General features: G+C 36.8%; 1 protein-coding gene across 1 annotated transcript in view; it reads right to left on the bottom strand.

Moving 5' to 3' along the window:
- Positions 1–1113: 1113 nt before the first annotated feature.
- Positions 1114–23327, bottom strand: part of LOC148160193 (protocadherin-9-like) — a 56041-nt gene continuing 33827 nt past the window's right edge. The window contains exon 3 of the mRNA XM_088004620.1: positions 1114–3256. Coding sequence (XP_087860746.1) covers positions 2886–3256 — 371 coding nt within the window. The 3' untranslated portion in view covers positions 1114–2885. The remainder of the gene's footprint in view (positions 3257–23327) is intronic.

The following is a 23327-nucleotide window of genomic DNA, read 5'->3' as shown; positions in this document are numbered from 1 at the left end:
GAACTGCATCATTATTCTGTCATCTATCCATCTATTATGTCTACACAGTCCAGTTCAGGGTCCTGCATGTCTCCAGGTTTGAATTCATGAATTGAAAAACTCATCATTATTTCCATTGTAAATAGCAAATAGTGGCTGATTTATTCAATTATTTGTATTCATTTATTACCAAGGTTAATACGAGTTAATTCCTGAAAGCCATTGCTGAAGAAATCCCACCGAGGAATGGAAAAGACAATTTTAAATTACAGTATTACAATATTTTAAAGTATAAAAACGAACTGATTTTCAGTTTGCTTTAATGAAAATCATCAAAATTAAAATTAGCTGTACAATATGCTTCACCTAGGGAATTGAGTTACTGAAATAAATTAACCTTTCAATATTATTCTGATTTAATAAAAGTGACTATATATTAAACGCTATTTTGCCAAAAACACTCGTATATTGAGGTGAAGAGATTGAACTTTTTATTGCAAGATGATATCATGAATGTGTCTTATCTTTTTTTGCCTCTCACTGCTACTATTATTAGCAATGTTTGATGGAAATCTGAGGAATTGGTTAGAATAACACAACAATTTCACTTAGTTTAAATATACAGCAAAGTCTACTATGATAAAACACTTTACAGATGGCTAAAGTTTTTATTTTTATGGTAACCTTGTCAGGGAACTTTCCTTGAATCACATCCCTTGGGATTTGTTATAGCTGTCTGCTTACGCCACCGTGACCCTGAAAGTAATATTTTTAAGAAGCTTTTACTTTCTCTAAGGACAGAAAATGCAAAAGAGAACAGTTGCAAGAGAAACTGTTCATCAGGACACGCTCTCTTGGAGGATGCTCTAACAAACCTGCTTCTGCTTTGTTCATAAGTAAATGCGTCATCCAAAAAAAACAAAAAACAAAAAAAAAACGTGTTAAGTAGTGTAAAAACGGATAATGGGAATGATTTTCCGTTTTTGGAGTGAAAGAAAATCACTCTAATTAGGGGCAAACCCGTGCAATATTTAAGCAGTGCTTTGAATTTAAATTAACAAACGTTCACGGTGGGGGGGCGGCGGGGGGGGGGGTATTTATTCACACAAAAAAAAGGACACAGACATCCCGATGTAGCCGTCTTGTACGCAAAAAAAGCATACGCATAATTAAAACATTTATTGCAGTAGCTGTATACCTGTAGAGTAACAAGGATTAACTGTTTCAGTATTGGTGATGTCAAACACCCTCACAACTAATAAACATACTGCGATAAGCAAATCACTCCATCCCACTGAACATCTTTATACTGTGACATTAATGTGAAAGTGCTTTACAAACGGAACTACTCTTTATGCACAACTCAACTCTACCCACCACCCCGTCTCGAAAAGAAAAAAGAAAAAGCAAAGACAAAAATGACAAATTTAATTAAATAAGGTATATCATTTAGCATGCTTTTCCTTTGTGTATTTGCCGTCCATGCTGTGAAAACCAACTCTTTCAGATGGTGAAATGACAAGTTATCTTGGCTGACACACAGTCTGACCATGCCTTTTTTTTTTTTTTTTTCTTATTCGGTGACTTTATTTTGCCCTTTGTTTCTTTAAATCTGGCAAACACTCAATGCATAAGGCATCTGATTATCAGACCGGATATTTTCGGTAGCCAACATGTTCTTGTCATTTGAATAAGCACAATTCAGTGTTTCATGAAGGCACGGTGATTTAAGTATTATCTTTACCTGTGTTTTCTTATGTATGGAAAATAATAGTCTGTGGAAATAGTACATATATATACAGTATATATATATATGTATATTTACATATATAGGTCAATAAGTTGCAGGTACTACTGAGAAATTGCCCTCAGTTAAATCACAAATTGAAGAAAATCTATACAGTAAGATCAACCTTAGATAAAACATTTAGCCATTTACAAATATATTGCTATTTAATTGTACTAAACACTTTTAAAATCAGAGCGCTTTTAGAGCTTTTCAGTTTTATAATGCACATGTTGAGCACTGACATCCTTCATAAAGCTTTTTTTTTTTGTTTGCTTTGTTTTTCTAACAAGAAAAAAAAACTGATTTGCCTTTGAGATTTTGCAGCACTTGAATAAAATTTATATGGGATATAGGTAACAGTAAAATTATGTGGCAAGATTTTCTTTCAATAAGAATACAGAAAAAACAAACAAACAAAAAACAAACAAACAAAAAAAAACCCGAAAATGTTTCCGTGTTGGATATGCCACTTTATGCTGGAGATCTCTGCCTGGCTGAATTTCCCCAATTTTGATGAGAAGCCATTATAATGACGAAAGCCAAGAACTGTCCTACCCACTGTGAATATTACAGATACATGATTGTGGTTAATAAGTATTATTTACAAACACAGAGACAGTGACAGAATAAACAAGTGTCCACAAACAAGTGTTATAGGACCAACACTTTTTTGAAATATAATCAAAAAATTTCTTTGATTGTGTTGATTAATATAGTCCCAAACAGCTCAATAACAATCACACCACAAAGATTTGTATATATTTGTTTGACAGTCATTTTTTCCCCCCTCTTTTTCAGTTGTATGCAGGTCCTTCTTCCACATGTCCCCAAAAGAAGTGGAAAGAGAAGGTTTTTCATTGAGAATCGTAGCATTAAAAAGGAAAAAAAAAAAAAAAAAACCTTTGTGTGAAGCTGCAGAAACATTTTACTGTGAAGAACTAAGCATCAGCACTATTTTTAGGCCTACACAGTACATGTGGCCTTTAGACTGCAGAAGCATTAACTTAAGTTGAAGAAAGGAGACGAAAAATAAACCAATGAAACACAGGGTGAGCCCAGGTGAGACGCCTCACCAGTTTACTCTGTCCAGATTTCTTGCAGCAGAGAAGAGTCAGTTTTATAGCTGCTGGTCCTTTGGACTGTCTGGGCAGGATGCTGACTGGCAAGACTTCAGACTCACCAAGGGAATATCAGCCATGCTGCTGCTGGTGAAGTGTCCCTCCCCACTCCCAAACTGCTTCCTGTCGCCAAAATGCTCTGACCGTCCACTTTCGTTTTTCCAGGTTCTGGACAGAGTGTGTCCATTGAGGAGTTTGTCCTTCTGACCCCACTCCCGCTGAGAACTAAAGCTAGACACGGGCGACTTAGGATGCTGGTACGATCCTAACGTGGGAGGCATCCAACAGTTGTCTGAATGTCCAAGGACAAGGCACTCCTGTGTGCACATCTCTGTAGCTTCCACAAGCCCTCGTGGTCCCAGGGGTCCATCTGAAAAACAAAAGGCCAAAATACAGTTTGAATGACACTATGAAGTGCATTAGTATATTTTATTGTACCTAATAAATCATCTTATACAACAGTATGTTTTATTAAACAAGTTAAAAAGATGGAGAAAATATGAAAGTTGGAAGAAATCAGCTCACTCTTTGTCTTAAAATGATAAGAACAATAACACACAGTCAATCATGGTGGTGATTGCATGAAAGTCAGAAGTTGCTTTGGTTGGATGAATTTCTATAATTGATAGAACCACAAATTCAGAACCCAAGCAAAGCAACTTGTTTACTGGTGGATGTTGCAAAAACAGCAAAAAAACAAACAAAAAAAACAAACAAAGCTTGGAGTTGGGCCTTGTCAACGGCTGGGCTTAAATCAAACAGACACTGTGGTGCAACCGTAAACAGGGAGTTCATCCTGGAAAACTTTCCAGTGAGACTGAATTAAAACAAATTTGGAACTCATTACCAGTTATTTTTAAAGAACGTGGCTATTGCACGCTCAGCTGTTTCTCAGGTGGCTTTTCAGCTGCGATTAGTAAAATATTCTCAACTGAAGTGTCCTGCTTAAGTGTCAGAGCTTGGCTTGACAAAAAGCAAGAGGATGCCAGTAATTTTTGTGCGTAAATGACGAACACTCGGAATTAACACGTGGAATTAATTGCGTGTATTTGCATGGAGAACTGCAAGGAGTAGTGATGCGCTGTTTCCAAGTGGAGACAGTATTCATTCTTAAAACCAGGATGAAGATTGTTCAGATCTCAGGGGCTGTTGAAGAATGGAGATTGCAAAAAAAAAAAAAAAAAAAAAAAAAAAGAGTGGCTGTGATCATGTTCAGGGTGTGCAGAGTGAAAAGCACAGAAACTACTTACTGACCTGCCATTTATGTGACATTTAGCTTTTTTGTATTGGTAGATAAATGGCTACACTGAAAGCATCATAGCATCATGATCTCACTGATGGCATTTCCTCAAACTCACAATTCTTGCAAAAGAATGGAACATGAATAGTTCGTGCATCAGAGTACATATATTTGCATGCAGCATCAGTATTTGGTGTATTAATTGTCAAAACTATGACGTCTGCAATTCACTTTGCTCCTTCAAAGCAGCTCGGGGATTATTATGGACACTCTGTGCTTTCCTGTTTCCCTGGTGTGATAAACATGACCATTTGCATGTAGACAATCAGTGCCCCAGTGGGCAGCTGAGAATAATTTGAATCAGCCACTTTCTCTTGCAATCAAGCACATACCTTCTCATTTAGAAAATTTACAGATACAATTTGATTAAAAGACCACTTGAGGTAGTCATCTGACGTGTTTCACAATATATACATGAACAGCATAACTTTTGGTACCGTCAAGCAGAGCATCGAACATGCATAGAAGTCTAAACACAACAGACTGCTGAATGATAGATTTTTTTTTGTCACCCAAGTGTTTTATTAGGACAATAATAAACTTGCAAAATGGACGGTGTAATTTAAACCGAGATGTAATGTGTCAGTGTCACACTGTTTTAAAAAAGCAATATATTTGAAAGGTTTTAATTTCACCTGATTATCTTCTCCCTTTCGAGAAAATCTACAGTTCCCTTGAAGGTCAGATATGATAAAAAGTTCAGTGTTCGTGGGTCCTACTTCACATCTATGCAGCTCCTCCACACTCGAAAGACAACATTTTCCAAACTTGGACCTACTAGTTACAACAGCTAATGTTTTTTTGTTAGTTTGTTTTTATTAGATTTACACTAACACAAAGAAAATAGACATACCAGTATTAAGGTTTGTTGGTGAATTCAGTTAATAATGAAACACTTAGATCTGGAATTTTAAAGTAACTGCGTTTCTTTCCATTGCAAAAATGGATGCATCAGATAGAAATTTGATTTCCCAGTTTGACACCGTGAAATTGGGCCTCTGTCTCTTTAAGAAGCTCCTGCTCTTTGTGACACTCCGCCTTCAGCACATCACAACAGTGTTCCTGCATTATGCCAGGACCTAACAGTCCTAGCAGTGTTGGACTGAGATGTAGTTTATAACTCTGTCATATCTTTACCCTTGGATGATTTAGATTTTATTCCACTGCCTAATAGCACCATCACACTGCAGTGAATATTCATAAAATGTAAATACTGTTTTTCTCAAATGACAAAGACTAACAGAATTTATGCATCTCTGATTTGCTGAAAAGGACAATAGATAATACATTTCCCAAAGTCCTTGGAGTGTGTTTGAGCATAAATTTATTCTTGGGGAAAAAAACCAAAACAATAAAAAACAAAAAACAAGCACTGTTTAATTATTATTATTTTAAATCTCTGTCATTAATAGAACTCCAAATACCAAGACTGAATAAAAATAATGCTATTTGTTATCATGTGCAAAATAAAACAATAAGTAACAATGTCTTACAGCGGGTCTTCGCGAAAAACATATCACTTCCTTTTGCCAACGTCTAGACAAAATGTTTTACAAATTGTTTAGTGCTGTTTGTCTTTGCATAGCCTGTTGCTAATAGCTCAGAAAGCAAGTTCTTCCCCTAATACTTGCACACACATACACACACACTTGACACACACAAGCAAATAGCCGGTGGCTGGTGTTTGGTGCAGAGCCCCTGAGTGCTTTAAATAACATTGAGGCACAGGTGTTGAGGAATGCAAGGGATTCAGTTGTGTGTCAGATGGTGCTGACTTTTGCTTACAGCGTTGTGCAAATTATGCAGAGGTCCACAAAGACAGATACCTTAAAGACAGAGAAACCATTAGACTGTCTTGTGATGCAGTGCTATTAGGATATGCTGGAGGCTGTCTAGTCTTAATTCTGCAGGAGCTGTGGAATAAATGTGAGCCATGAGGAATAGCTGCCTAATGATGGACACTTTGACCAAGCGGCATTAACAAACCTTTCCTTTTGTCCTCCTACTCAGCGCCCACAGATCACAGAGGTTACAGAGGAGGAGGAGGAAAGGAAGCTCAATGCTGACCAGAGGATGTTTGCAACTGTAAGGGAGTGTACTTGCTTTACTCTTCTGGCTATTACTAATGAGATAACGTTTGGCTAATTAATTGGATGCACACTATCAACACTGATGTGCCAGCCCCACACCAACAGCCTTCAGAAAGTCAAGAGGGAATGGGAAGAGGGGGTGTGTGAGAGTGATTGAGTGTGGGGGGATTTAGAGTCCATAGGGCTTGTTTATTTATCCATGCTGTTAAGCATGCCCAGATGTTGTTATTTGGGGATAAATACGGCTTTGTTTTAGTCCAGCAAGGAGGCTTAAAAGTACCGTACCAATGTCTCCAGCTGGTGCTCAAAACCCCTCCAGATACGTCTGGCAGATTAACGTCTCATGCCTTAAATCTGCAGTAGGTATTCCTAGTGACCCTTTGAATCTTCTCAATACAACCTAAACACATATGAGGCCAATCCATTACTATGCACACCATGGCATATAATGATACACCCTATTATAACTGTGCCCTGCAAAAAGATCTGGTTCACACCAGCAGCACGGATATCACAAACAGCTTGGAGAAAATGTGTGAGCAGTGTCCAACAAGGCATAGAATTAAACTCTATACAGCTTTGCAAAAAAAAAAAAAAAAAAAAAGGAAAAGAAAGAAAGAAAGAAGGAAAAAAGCAGCCTGTGATCTACAGTAAAGGCGATCTGGCGTTAGATAGATATAATAGTGAGCGGAGCAGAACAGAGCAACATGCTGGATGCATTCTCCTGAGAATAGCAGTCTGGCTGATGGATCCTTTCTAGTGCTCCCTTTGAGGCCAGGCAGCAGCTTCTCATGAGAGGACATGAAGGGCAGGAGGGAGTCAAAATAGAAAATGAAGACAAAGCTTGAGTTTCAGAGTGAGGGGTGGTTTAGGAAAATATAAGGATCAGGCAAATTTTAAAAGAAGAACAGCAGAGGAGGAGGTATAGGTAAGAAAAACAGAAAATATTAAGCATGTTGAGAAAGTGTAGTCATTCACTTAATTCCCATGATCACTGATAAATGTTACTGGATTAGACCTCACTAAGTACTATTCTTGGGTCACTTTGTAATTTAAATGTTCAAACAAATGTACTCTCTTGGAAACACACATTTTCAGCATTAAAAGTGAAACACTGTCTATGGCAAAATACCTATTATTATTACTTATGTGTTTATTGGCAATGTTTCTCAAAACTGTGACTTGGATTTCCCAGTCTTTATTATTACAACATGGTAAGTAAATGGGATAAATAGGAGTTCATGTCTTCAAAGCACATGATAAATTACAAAGTAGCACAACTGTTTTTTTTTCTGTAAACCCCATTTAAATGTTTTAGCATTAATATTGTATATTTGACAAGAGAGAGACATTTTAAATTATTGTACAGAGCCCCAACCTACTGGCTGAATAGCTGAGTGCAGTTTGAATGCAGTGTGGCGGTTCATCTAATTTATTAACAATCAAGATGATCGTTGATTAAAAATATGAGATAATGCATCCATCCCGTGTCTCGTCTCCTTATTCTTTCAAGGTCACAGGAGAAGTTGGTGCCTATCTCCAGCAGTCATTGGGGAGAGAGGCAGGGTACACCGTGAACAGGGCACCAGTCCGTCACATTGACACACAGAGGAAAAATAAACATGCACATCCACACACATGCACACATACCTAAGAGCAATCACAGACACGTTTTGGGATTCTGGGAGAAAGCCGCGGTACCTGGAAAAAACCCACGCACCCACGGGGCGAATATGTAGAAAAAGCCTAGGCCAAGATTCGAACCCAGGAACCCATACCTTCTTGCTGCAGGGCAACAGCGTCAACATCTGTGCTATTCAGCCCTCCGACAATACAGCAAACGTTATTCTCGTATGACAACTAATAAGCGTGGTTTCGTCATGCTTTCTGTGCTGCCGGTCCAAAACAAGCATGTCATGTGCTTCTAAATTTAGCATGTAGGGATACTAAAATCTTCATCAGTGCAGACAGAGCATCCGCATACTTTAGCACAAGATAAAGCAATACTAATTGGGCCACTGCTAATAGATTTGCTTGGCACTTATTAAATTTTATGTATGATTATGCAGGGTGTCAGAGTTGCAGTGTTTATGTTCTAATTTTTAAGGCTGTCAAAAATGCATGACAGGGTGGTGATAAAATTGTGTATGCCAGAGCGTCAAATTCAGAGAAAGTCCGTGTTGGAGCACTATTTACTTAAGGCAGCATAACTTCCAGTGACATATGAAACTTCTCCATTCAAGGTCCTACACTTATTATCACCAAAGGTGCTGGTAAACCAGGGTAGTAAAAGCAAAACAGCTAGGATGCGTGATACCTCTGCTGTATGCTATTTCTCTCACTGTCACCAGATTTATGGTCTACACAACAACATCACAAGGATTTGTAAAATTAACTTTACCTTTCATGCCCTCTCACAGTAATGGTACTTTGGATGATGAAGGCATTCTTCAGTCCAGCACAGCAAAAGAGCTGCTACCTTAATGGTATAAACAATTACAATTCCTTGTTAAAGTACCTCCAGCATGTCAACCTGCTCCTCTGTATTATTTTTGCAATAACTCATTTGGAACCAATAGATGCAAATATATATTTTCAAAGACGTTTTGTTTTTGTCTAGGTTTAGCACAGCAGATCAGACCTGAAGGGATATCTGAATGCCCAAAATTTCTTTTAATATTCAAATGCAGTTCTGCAGCAACATTATCAAAGTATGGTGCTACTAACAAGGGTCACTGAATGCACCAGTGCACAGTGACATATTACACTTGTACAAAATACAGTGCGCTAGAAAAAAAAAAAGTGATTAGGTGGTTTAAACAAGCACAAATTGGTAGAATTTGATAGCTGGAGAACACAAGAGACGAGGTATAATTTATTCCAGGTCTTTTAACTTAATCTGTTCACTTATTTTCTACATTTCAAGGCAATCTCCAACAGTTGGTGAGTGAGAGGTGGGCACATCACAGGGTATGATAACTGAGTAGAGTAAAAAAAAAAACAACAAAAAAACATTGTGAAGTTCCACTTTGCTTTTAATATAGAAAACAAGCACTATGATGAGCAGACTACATGCAGTTCTGCTCCTTTGGTGCATGTGAAGCACTTCTTATCAGTTTTAGAAAAATAGACCAGAGGATGTTTATAGAATACTAAAAATGAAATACTAAAATGAAAAGGGTAGCTTTGATTAAAAAAAAAACTGTGAAATATTTCCTTCTCACCAGAGCAAAGAGGTTTGAGACAACTAGGAAAAAATAAGTTCTCAAAAACATCTCCCACTGCATCTTTGGTGACATTCTAACATCTTCCCTTTTTGCCTCGGCACAGAGACTTTTGCCAACAATCGTTATCTGTGCAATGCTTTCCAAACAACCACAGCCTACACCAAATAAGATGGAGGAGTGGAAAAATGTTTGTACTGCACTGCAGCAGAAGCTAAACAAGTCACCATGGACTAGTCGCTACACTTCAAAACATTTTTTTTAGTTTTTTTTTTGCTGTGTTATTCTCCTGCAGGATGTCTCCATGTGACATGAGCTGGCAGATATCACAATGTTCACAGCAGCCAAGTTGCAATGTACATTTTTGGATCTAACTGTGTTTTTGGGAACAGTAAAGAATCCACATACGTTTATTGTGCTGTTGCTTTCCTCCAGGTGAAAGCTCGGTTGAACAACACATGTAAAGATGACACTATAGAATGCAAAACAACCGACTCGAAAAGGCACATCATGATACATCACTGTTTTCATAACTACTACATTCAGTTTGATACTGTGGACACCGCACACAACTATTTTTGTCATTGTTGGATTAAAATTAAATTGAATGGCATTGTTACTATTTACCTTTTTTCCGCAATGATGAGAGTCATATGTTAAATACAACGCATTTTAAATACCACATACCATGTATCACAGGCAAATGAATATATTAGTGTTTTTTAAAATAATGTTTAAACAATTTAAGATGCTAGCTGACAACTTTTGGCAACTGTTTCTTCCCATAGGCCATGTGGGTATGCGTTTTCTTTAATGGTTTAATGCATTTCATGTAATTTATGTCTTTTCTTGTGAAAGAAACAGTGTTGTTCTTCTTCCGTCGTTTTTCTGTAAATAAAGAATGATCTGTAAAGCAAGATACAATGGAAGGGAAGGGGCAAGGCCAAATAAGTTTATTCTTCTGTCTACCTCCTTTTCAAACAAATGGTTATGTAAATATCAACACTGGCATATGAATTAATATAATTAATATTTTTGAAGCAAACAAATCAATTTCTAATTAGATTTTTAGCAGATTTTATTGACTCTTCCACTTTTCTATAATTATTATAGTCATGATGACAATATGGCAAATATGACAACTGCCTTCACACCAAAAATGGGTAAAATCAAAACCTATAAATTGTATAAGTTCACTTTTGTAAGAAAATGTGTTAATATTGGATAAGACAAACAACTAAATAATAAGTAAAAGCAGCAACACCATTTGATTTCAGTATCAGTCGATTTGACTGCTGAACAGACTTTAGTATAGCCCTTTCATTTGGTGTTATCGACGTACCTAAAGTAACATGTACAGACAGTGATTGTGTTGATTTCAAGAAACAGTAATATTGCAGCATGACTATATTTATTTCCTTCAATCTACAGAAACAATTTTACCATCTTAATGGAATAATATAAGAAAAGCATCAGTGTTGTTCAATATTTCAGTTCAATTGCTTGCTAGTGCATCATATTACACTAAGTCCTTGTTATTTTATTTGTTATGTGGCGGTCTGTATTATACAAGTATTGATTTTCTTCTCTGGGAGAGATAAGATGTCAAGAAATTGTCACTTATGACTTGCTATTAAATTGCCATGCATGAATTGCAATTTCATTATGTCAGGCAGAATCATGTTGCAGACTCCTGAGAGCCATTTAAAAATAACCACAGTAATGAATGAAATGCAATTAAATTATTTTCGTGATGTAGACTTTTTCTTTTCTTTTATGTTTTGAAATGGGGTTTAAGATACATCAGTTCAGATTGACTTTACGATTACTTTTATATGTTGGATGTGCTGATTAAAAGAAAACAAAAACATAGTAATGCCAATCAGATTAGCATTGTTTTCACTGGAACTAAAAATATATAACTGCCTTTGTGTGATTGTATTTATTTAAAAATAATAAAACACTTACAAAAAAGTATTAAAATGACTCTCTAATTTATGCAGATTTCTGCAAATCTTTACAGTAAGATAATCATTCCTCTTTGTCCTCTTTAGTTTCTGTAAATAAATGCATAAATAAGTACAAAGTTTTCAAGAAATGTTTAGTTAAAATGTGCTACCTTGTTATTTGCCACATTTCATGAAGTACTTATGCTCTTAAGTATAATTAGGTCTACGTAGACCAATTTTGGACACACATGCATGCAAGCTGAAAATAGAGTGCAGTCTACAAATGCAAGGTGTACCACTGAGAATTTAACAACGGGTTTCTTCTGTCTTTAAACTAAATTGCTCATCTGAGCTTACAAGTACTTGATTAATAATGACGAATGACGCTGTCAGTGACTATATAACAATGCATTAACATGCTATTACTGCTAATGAGTATGGCATCATGAACTGAACAACTTAGACTAAAAATTGTAAATTTAGTTTCTTAAAATATAACAATAATAAAAAAAAACATGTTTTAATGCAGAAATGTGGGATTAATATAACGCAAAGGTTGTTATTTTTGAAACGTACTTTTAATCTGATAAAGAAGCCATATTGGAATGCATGTTTTAATTTATTGACTGTGAACATATACACATAGAGATGAAGGAAGCACTGGAGGTACGGCAACGGCTCATTGGCAGAAGAACATGGAAAGAGTAATAAAAAAGAAATAAAAAAAAGTGAGCAGAGAAAGCAGCAGACAATGGATGATATAGAGGCACAGATACATTGTACCGTGAGGTGGTGACAGAAAGATGTAACTTTCTGTGTTGATGATTACCTTGAGCCCCAAGGAATCAGATCAGATAATAAAACAGACCCTTGTTATTCCCCGGCGAACTCCGTAATTGCAGTGCTGAAGTGTATCTCCTCTCTGTTAATAATTGTAATTTCAGACCGGGCTCTGCCTACATACATTTATTCATAATTACCTTAGGGAAAGAACAGTGTCATGCTGCCTAATAAAAGTGTGCCGAAATAAATTGAGGAAAGGAATGCTTGAAAAATTACTTTAAGGTCAGACATTTTTCAATTTGGCAAAAAGCACATAAATGGAAAATATTTTGGTATTTAGACTTCTTGAAATCATCTTACTAAATGTACATGAATTATAATACATGCATATTAAGGAGCGGCAGCGCTTGTTTCATTAACAGTTTACTGGTACTTGTTTTTGGTCTCTCACAGCCTAGCATGTGTTGTGCAGTTCACAGTGATATCTTCTGTTAAACATGGAAAGGTGTCAAAATTTACGCACTGCTCAGGAATCAAATTGGCAATGACATAAAAGTTAGCACCTCCTCTTCAATCGTGAGAGGAATTTGACATGTTAACAAGTGGTAGATATATATTTAAAGGTGCTGGATCACTTACAAAAGTATCAGAGTTCATCATAAAGTAGAACAAGTTGAAAACGATTCTCTGTAGATCAAATACAGAAGACAGATATGGGAAAGATGAAATATAACCTAACCTTCCTATGTGTTTACATTTAATGTGAGGTAATGTATACTGCCTCTACATTACATCTATAAATATTTTTTACAGAAATTAATTATGCATTCAGTGCAAATCTTGGTTTTGAATAAGAGGTGAAATGGAAAAACTGAAAAAAAAAAGACGACAGAAAAACCTGTTAACAGAAACAGAAAATGTGCGTATTTTCATATGCATAATTCTGCTTTGTGAGCTGGTTGGTATACTGGGAGGAAGTTGAGGTCAGGGTCTGGCAGAGACCCCTGTTGGGTGCAGGTGGCAAATAACTTCTGTCAGCCAAGTAATTAAGTGTCCATCACATCTTTGCAGGAGGGCTGTGCAACCCAGAAGCATCTTCCAGTCTCCATCTGTGAGACGAACTGGAGCTTCTATATGCCCCAACATATGACCACCACATCTATAACATGTGAAGAAAATATTTTTAGCTGATGCAGTCAAAATATAAAATTCTTACAAAAATGTTTAAACGACATTTTGGGGGGAGGAGAGGAGAAAATTAAATACAATAGTACATTTTCATGGAAAGGTGTAATACAACGATAAAGTCAAATATTTATATGTACAAGGTATGTAAACATCTTTTTTGTAGAAAAACAAGCACAATGTAAAAGCAATTTGACTCACCTTGTTGCTGAAATGTGCTATCCAAATAAGCTTGATTGATTTATTGAAGGAAAAAAATATACTGTGTTTAAAACCTGCGTTGCAAAAAAGAACTTAATTGAAACTGGGGTATGACTGTGCTAGCAAAGGACGCTAAGTCAATCAATAAATGAAAACACAAACTGGTCTCAATCCAGTGGGGTAGAAAATACATAAAAGCATCTAAAAAAAAAAAAAACGAACACAAAAAACTGCACTAATTTCCATCTGTGAGAAGGTAAATAGGGGAAAAAAGCTGCTCAACAACTAAACCAGCTTTCTAAGTAATTCAAATGTTAAGCTATGTATGTAAATGAAAGTGAACAGTTTTTACACATACGTTTTAAAAGTTTGCATAGATCAAAAACATTTTGTACATTTTAGACATCTAATGTGAAGACTTTTTCAGATTTTCTTTTTCAGATTTTCTATTCATTTGTCACCCCCCCCCCCCCCTTTCAGTACAGAAAAACATCACAGATGTCTACTTGCACGGTGTTACAGCATTGCTTTGGCAGGTCATGTGTTTTTCTTTTTTTTTTTTTTAATATGCGGTTATGGCATATTAATTTCGCAACATGTGTGAAAGTAATTTGTTGTTTTTGAAGATGGCGGCAATTAATCTCTCAAATGACCTAGCTAGATTAAATCAGAAGAAAGAGAGGATGCTATGAAAATAAATGCCAGTATTAGGGTAGAAATTACATGATGACCTTACTGAACAATGATTTATGGATTCCCCAGTCAAGCAATTACATCAGGTGATACCTTTGAAATTTCAAACCGTGGAAATTAAATTTGCTCCTTTGCAAACTGTGCACTTGTGAAGGACATTTAAAGTGTGGCCTACATTGCAATCATCCTCAGTAGTCACATTTCTCTCTGAAAAATTTACAACATCAACAGGAACTGTGGAAAACATTTAGCAAAAACTAGACCAAATAAGACAAACTATTGCAGAAACATGAAAAAAAATAAAATAAATAAAAATCATGCATAGGACTGAATTTACAGACTTCAGATTTCTTGGAAAAAAGTACAAATTCAGCTGATACTCCAACATGATACATGCATACTACAGTAAGTAAACAGAAATGAAGAAAAAAAAAAGCTTCACATTATGTAAAACTCACTACGTAATAAGCAGTTGTGTTTCAAAGTACATATTTTGTTTTTCCCTGTTTAACTGTGCTAAGCTAAAAAGTGCAGCTCAGTCTAAACTTGGACTTTAGTTTGAAAAGTGTAAATCAGTTCCTGTATGAAAGGTTGAGCAATCTCTGTCAAGGCCAACTTTTCCAATCAAGAGGGTCACTCAAGATAAGTAGAATTAAAGGCCGTATCTCACCACCATGAACCTATTTCAGTTACAGTGTGTCAAGAACCATTGGGCCTAGGTATATTAGCTTCACAACCTGCATCGTCTTCCACATATTTTATATATGAAAAAATCCACAAATATTTGAATTTTCCATAAATAATTTGGGGTTACGGTTCACAAAAACATCAGCAAATAGGTGAATCTGTGAATGCAGAACTGGGAATAAGAAGAGGTCCACTGTATTTACAGCATGCTCCCTAAGTCTGTAAATCTAACAGGAATGAGCTGTGAGTAATTGTTATCCTTTGCTATTTCTTATAATTGGACTGAACTGCACAGGCCTACTTGATAAAATAGCTAGTTAAGAGCAGGGCACTGTACCTTCTACCTTACTATTTGTTTCAGGGGTAAGACAAAGTATTGTTTACCTCTGTTAGGTGGATTGTAGCATGTTTGTCTGCTTAACAGAGTTTTTTTTTTTTAATAAAAAAAAATAAACAAAAAAAAAAATTGGGCAAATCTCTTAAAGGAATGTTATGCTTTCCAAAAACTTTTTTTTTTCAGTTTGCACAAAAAATCACATGAATCAATCGCAAATCAATTTTCTTCACTTTCTACATATGAATGAGCTGAAATGTACATCAATTGGGAAAATGCAAAAACAATCAATATGTTTGTTTTATAATTTCTGGCTGTCATCGGGGTTCTGTCTTCTGCCGCTACATTGTCAGACTCTTATCTGAGTATGCATTACAAAATATGATGCATGGGGATGAAAGCAAGGCTGCACACCACTCAGGTCTGCTGGAGTAGATGTGCCAGTCTCACCATATGCCACAGGAAACTCCAATTACACAACAAATAAATACAATAAGCTATCCAGACAAAGAGTGACCAAAATATTTTGATGAAATTAGATAGTGGTCTTTACATTTAAATTTTAAAGGAAAAAAAAATTCACCATGGATATATTTAGAATTCATCTCTCTATATAGCTATATATGGCTGGTATTAAGAATGCAAACTACATGAAGATGGAAATATATTAAGATGCAGCTTGTTTGCTGAGCAGCATTTTCTATTTATATGCAAAAATTAAACCAAAGGCCTTGAATCAAACATGTTTAATTGAAGCTACCGTTTCACAGCGCAGCTGGGGTTATAATTATGACTAATTAGCTCCTATATAAAAGTTGTATAAATTGGACGATTTCATATTTCTGTCTAAGATGTAAGAATGACAAGCTACTGTGATCAGTTTAGTGTAGCTTTCATTTTACATGCCCCATACTGGCCTGCGATGTTCTTTGAATTCAGCTTCTATAGACGCCTCTCCCTGATTAGCAGAGAAAACAGACTGCTTACACAGTATCGCGTATAAAACTGTTCAAAACAGGTTTGCTGGCAACGCTTTGCTAACAACAAGGAAGACTTCAGCTGCTGAAATAGCTAGTAAATTTTAAGTGGCACTCTGTCAAGACCAATCCCTCCAGTGGACCCAGTCACCGGACATTTGATGAGTTGCTTTGTCTGTTCCCCTCTCAATGTCAAAAAATCAGCAGGCACTCTGACTCCCTGATGGGGTCAGAGACCTCCGCCGCTGTGAGAGGGTGACCACGTTGATTCGAGGACACACAGTCATCACCCACAGATAAAGGGGCTTACATTTCCTGAGATACAATTGAAACACCATGAGTCAGTGACAAGCACATTAAAAATAAAATAAACGAAATGTACACAAGATTGTAGCGCTTAGCTAGCAGACAAGTGGTGTCATTGCTATGAACGTCTGCGGTTATTTTTATCCAACATTTGGATCCTGTGACACATTGAATAATGCAAATCTGAATTCACTGACAAAGGAGTGGAAATGAAAGAAAAGACTGTATGGGGCAGAAATGGTGCCAGCGGCCTCATCATTTCATTTCTTTTAGCCCATCTGTAAATGGCATGCATTTTAATCCTTTTAATTATGGTTCCTCACTACAATTACCTCAAATTAAATTACTTTGCAAACCTCAGAAGGATACATGGCGAGCAGAGAAGAAGTGGATCCTTCTGTCAGGGATTTAACCTCAGTTTCTGTGTGACACATTTAGCTGTCTCCCCCACCTTGTAAATCCGATGCTATATTAAACTGAAATATTGAAAATACCCAAAGCCTCACACTGTACCCATTCTGGAACCCAATCAGGCCTCAAACTCATCTAAATCCCCTCTTCCCCAGTCTGACTGCATTCACTGGGCTTCAGAGATTACTGCAAGGAACCCTGCCTGGCAGGCACGCCACACTTAAATAATCTCTGGGTGAAATCCCAGTGTTAATGTGGGGTTTCTGGATCATGGCACCGCAGCGTTTTGCGGTGCTCTGTGCCACACTGCTCTGGTCGCAGATGACGGCATGCACCAGCAAGCGAAAGATGCATTGGGAGAGGGGGGAAACCATCGTAATGAAAAGAGGGAGAATAAGAATAGTGATGAAAAGAATAGAAGAGAACGGGAACGGAGTGAAGAATCGCAAAACAACAATGTGGCGTGAGGCGGCAGAGAAGATGAAAAGACAAGGCAGGGGAGGCATCGAGGGTGAGCGAGAAAGGGCTGTGGAGGCGAGATAGTCCCCTGAGTGGGACAGAAGAAGCTTGCCAAGGTCTAAATGACATTACTCTGCATGTTATATACTTCATGGCCTTGGGTGGGTGTCTCATGTGCCAAGAGATGCATAAAATCCTGACTGCTATTCTTACCCTTCTCCGGAGCTGACCCATAAACACACTCATCTCACACTTGAAGTGTGGCATCAAACCAAGGATGCTTAACGCAGAAAATGAAGTAATTACTTGATGTTTCAATTGCAGCGCAATAATTGCTTTAGTCCACAGGATAACCAAGAAAGTGAGAAGATAACATATGCCAGCGAAGGCGACAGCATAATGACAGGATTAGTGTAGGTCTTAAAGACTTCATCTTTCACAGATACACATGGAAAGGAAGGGGGAGGGAAGCTGGGAGACAAGGAAGACAGTGAGGAATTTCTTTGAAGAGATGTTCTCCTTCAAAAGCAAACCACTGGCAAATAACTGTAAATACAAAAACACTTTTTTGTTGTTTTTTTTTATTTCTAGTGCTGGAACCTGTCAATTATTATAATGGTAAAAAAAAAACAAAAAAAAACTTGACGACAAATCCCTATCAAACTCTTCGTTCTGCATCTGACTGATTCTCAAATATTGCTGCTGTCTCAATCATTGCTCCATCGCCTGTTGTTGACTGTCTGGATTCTCTGTTGTAATAAAATTTCTAATCAGTCAGGAGAGAAGACTATCTCCTCAACTGAAAAATCTCCTTAGAAGAGATTGTGTTTTAAATAAGCTTACAATAACCAAATCCCAAAGTGGAAAAACAGGACATGCGGTGATTCTGTAACACACACGTAGCGCTACATTAATTCAATTAAAATGTGAAAACTATGTCAGTAAAAAATGCACTGATTAGTGCTGCCTTAAACGAGGCCGCTTCAAGAAGCTAATTCCATAAAAAAAGGTTTTGGGCTAAAATACAAAAGGCACCAAAAAGGGAAAAATAAAGAAGAAAAAAGTCTTAAGAGATATAACAACACAACCTCTTTCTGACAAACTATTAACTGTCCAGCATAAGTTCAGTCTTATTTGCTTCTATTTACTGTGGACACCGATTCAACTGAAGATTGCTTTCCATACAGATAAAAAAAAGATTCACATGCAGGGTGTTCTGACCAGCTTGAAGAAGGGTAATTAAGGATAGCATAACATCAACAACATAAGGTTGTGTCAAGGCCTTTGACACTTCTAATTGTATTTATCTAAAGCCTTGACTCCTCGGTCCCAGGAAAATTCATTAGACGGCGTAGCAGCATGAATTTCTAACACCCAAACGTCAAGAGTTTTTGAACACAAGGCTTTGTGTTGTTGCAAGAGGTAGACGGGCTGGCATCGGCTGGTGTGTGTGGGGAGGCAGTTGGACGAGAGGAACAATCTGTACCAGTTAATTAGCACACACAAGGGGGCATCAGGACAGCTCTCTCTAAATCCTCTCCTTCATCTCATGCCCATCCACAACAAGGGCTGCTAGATTAACCTGCCGGTATTATCACCTCAGCCACTGGGGCTGTCGATACATAATAGAGCAGGGAAGTCAAAGCCAGAGACGGAAATTACACATCGAAAGCGGAGTTTATTGGTCTTAAATGACGGCAGGGAAGTGTCATGTCATGTGTTTTAAGGTGCTTCACTTCATCTGGTTGCTAATTTGTCTGTTCCTATTATGGCCCCGAGTCGCTCGACTCAAAGAAAACAGCTCACCTCAAAATTGTTGAATTTTGTTCGTCATTGCTGCTACACTTTTAACGTGTCAACACATGTCTTTATTTGTGTTTTTGTAATAAAGATTGATATAAAAACCTTGAGATATGACCTCCAGCAGGTAGCAGTAACCTGTCAAGATAAATAATGTCTTTACTTACTGAAAGATGTGTTTATTATGAAAAAAATTGCCACCAATGACTTCCAGGAACTGCTCCAAGTGTTAAGGACCTCCAGTGTCCATAATCACATCTATAATGACTAGATTTGTCTACAATATTTGCGTGAATGTAACTTCTTTATAATTGTATCCGGATGGCAAATATATAATTCTGCAGTGATTACCGCACTACCTTCTAATTAGCGGATTTTCTGCATTAGTCCTTTAGGGAAAACATTATCTCAGCTGTTTGGGTATTTCATGACTATGAAACTAGACTGAAATTGATCACATTACCACAAGCCCATGAGAGGAATTGGCATTTAGATGGTTTGTCATATGTGTAATTCTTGGACCACACCTTTCATTATTTGTTTGCCTTGAGTGGCCCAAAAATTTAACCCTGTGCTGTAATGTAAGTGTACGTTCCCAGTGATTCTTTTCCAGGATATTTGTAGCACTCCTCTCTAACTCCTTTGCTCAAAGTACTTTTCTTTAAAAGCATATATCACCATGCTGAGAAATGACTCCACTTTTTTCAATAAAAGATAAAGACCATCTTATTACCTTCCCATTAAGGACATAACATTTTGTTAAATGGACTCCTATTTAAAACACTCCTTTGAGCTCTGAGCCAGATTCGATGAATCTCCGCTGCACTTTAATCAACTCCGGCTCTGCTGGTTCCACAGTGCCTTTTCATGATTAAGACGAATAAAAATTCATAGTATATGATTATTCCAAGTCCCGTTCAAAGCAGAGTAGAAGTCCCCAAAGGGTAATCTTACATATATCTACATCTACAGTGTGAAATATCAACAACATTTCCATTTTTGGGGATGAAGAAATGACACAGGTAAAAGATTAATTAACATGCCGGTTAAATCTCTCACTCTTTCTCTTACGCATCTCTCTATCACACACAAACACACGCACACACGCATTACTGGCCATAATACAAAAGGACAAAAACGACTAAAATTATAGCATGCAAAGCGATTTAGACTGATTTCAGGGCATGTCCATACCCTTTGAATATTTATAAGGCAATATCAGTTTGCCGTCATTCGGATCTCTTTTATTTGAATTACTAAACTAATTTGTAAGATTTTATATGTGAAAAGAAAACACTTCCTGAATTTAGCATTAGGGGTCAAGTGAAAACGCTGACAGTAGATGATATTTAGACCTGAAATCTCTGCCAAAGGCTATCAGCCCTGATCATGAAGACTGTGAATAACAGGGCTTTTGGCAGAAAAGGTTATGAAAGTTGAAGACGTTGTGCAAACAGCAAAAGTGCTTCTCAAATAGCTTCATCAGCTGTTCTCTACCAGATAGCTCTTGTACCCAAGGGAAAGGTCACAGTGGCCCATTTTTCAGAGCCTTAGCTCCGAGTGAGTCATATCAGGGCCCATCATAACCGATCATGTGACACTCCAGGCAGAAACTGGCAGTTGTCAACATTAGTGAGAGCCGGTCCTTAACTCAATTTCAGTTCATGTGCTGCGTCTGCTCTTAGCCTGAATCAACAAACTGCCTTGATGGCGCAGCTTTAGGTGAAATGTTTTAAAAAATGATTTAAATAGGAAAAAGTGTCCTGACAATGTGTTCATGCCACTTAAAACTTTTTCACGATTTGCCTTATTATGACTAAACATTTTCTGCGTTGAATTGGGATTCTACCTGATAGATAATTGTGAAATGGACAGAATATTATTATTCAATTATTTTATTTTTATATAAATAAATAAATAAATAAATAAATAAATAAATAAATAAATAAATAAATAAATAAATAAAAGTGTGGCGATCATTTTAATTTACCCCCTTTCATTCCAATATCTCTCAATGAAATCCAGGGCAAGCAACTATCAGAAAACAATAATTAAGTAATAGGAGTGAATAAATTAGTGAATTATTTAGGGAACTGAAACTCCCATGTGCAAAGAAACAAAAAAACAAAAAAAACAAAACAACAACCATAAAATAAAATAAAGTAGGGAAACCCTTTACAGTATGAGGCTTGAAACCCTCGAGTGTTTTAGTGACCTCAGGTTCAAGATTTATCTCCCTCCTTTTTGACTAGTATCATGTCAAAAAATCGTACAGTGCCTTGTATGTTCCTAGGACGGGCTCTATATAAAACATACAAAAGGATTTTCCAACATTGCTGCATTTCTTTCCCTGTTAAGGTTGTTGCTCCTGTTTTAGTCTTGCATTTGTAAGGCAAACATCTGTCACATCCACGCTCCAAAGGTTGGGATGCTATCCAATTCACATATGGCTCCCCTGATACGGTAGGTTTACTCATTGTCTCTTCTGTGAGCCCATCTGCTGTGGCTGGCGTTACTTTACTCTTTTCTGTAGACTTTGAAAATCTGTCTACTTCAAAATGTAATCATATACCTAAGTATAACTGATTTAATTGCAATTTAAATTCAGTATAGATTATATATATTTACATATAAAGAAAAAAAAAATGGTTTGCTTTCATGTTTTCATGTACAGGTCTTTGACCCTCAAGTCAAATTAAAACCAGCTGCTTTAAGAGACATGGAAATGACTCCCTGTATCGTTGAACAGAAATTGCATTCATGCTTCACAGAGGTAAATGATAGCAGGGATGTGAAAGGGGTAGTGGCTGATGCACTTTTATTCATTACGCGTTATTTGCATTTTACATTGTCGCTACATTACTTCTAAATTAGCTTCAAAATTAAAATATGCAAATCAGTACCCACATCATGTCTGCCACCATCAAAAACAGCAATGGTCATGAGTGCAAGCAGCTCATTCAGCTTTGTGGCACGTTTGAGTGCTGCTTGTTTTAACGTAGAGCAAAGTGCAACTGGTTTGTTATAGTTGTGTTCTGGATATGTAATTCAGCCTTTATGTACTTTGAAGCTTGTAACACAATAACTTGGTGATGAATTAATTCATGTTAAATCATTTCAAATTGTATGTGAAAGATGTTAATTATTTTCTATGGACCTTAATGGAGTGCTCTTTGGTGAATTTTATTTGGGTATCTATCATTTACAAGCAAAATCCTTCTCACGACACATGAAGATCATGATTATCAGACAACAATGTGGTTTCTCCTGTACTCACGGCCACATTTCACAAACTTTGTGAACTTAGTGTTAAGCTCAACAGTATTAGAAAGCTAGAATGAGGGGTGTCAGTCAGAAAATGTCTCGTCAAACCTTTTTATATTCCTTCCTCACCATTAATTAAAAACAACAAAATCTGAATTTCAAATATTCACAGCAACTGCTTAAAAAATGGCTCAAAGTCAATTTTTGTCTCTTACATTGTCCATAGTCAATATATATCATTGACTATCAATATTTATCTTGCTCTTGAAATTTTGCACCCTCTGGGTCACTTTCAGTATTACGCATGAAGAAAAGATGTTCTAGTGTTGGAACAGGACTCAGTTATTTTTTTTCACAGCTTCATGACTCCAGAACAAACTGACAAAATATTAGAAATCAACCAGGATACCAGTAATCATCTCAATCCCTGAACCAGTGTCTCATTAGGAAGATTTTTTTTTTTCATTTAATTTTCTCAGATTGTTTGCACTAATAAAATCCACAAAGCAATGAATGGCTGTGCAGGTGTAAGAATTGTATAACAGATTTTTTTTTTTTTCGAATCCTTCATCTTTATGGACTTTGACCTACAAGACCTACATGTGAACCACTTAAGGGATTTATGACTCTGCTGTAGATGCTCAAGGCCTACATTATGCTTTTACTATTTTGCCACCTATTAACATTTATCAGTTTCTAATAAAAATAACATATGTGGACACCTTTGTGTACTCATTCTTGCAATGAAGAAAATAATGACCACAGTGGCCTTGGTGCC

Source organism: Poecilia mexicana, unplaced genomic scaffold (assembly GCF_051168715.1).
Source record: "Poecilia mexicana isolate PSO_F unplaced genomic scaffold, ASM5116871v1 scaffold_3, whole genome shotgun sequence".
Taxonomy (NCBI): domain Eukaryota; kingdom Metazoa; phylum Chordata; class Actinopteri; order Cyprinodontiformes; family Poeciliidae; genus Poecilia; species Poecilia mexicana.
The sequence above is the reverse complement of the archived record's forward strand: the minus strand, read 5'-3'. Positions and strand labels throughout refer to the sequence as shown.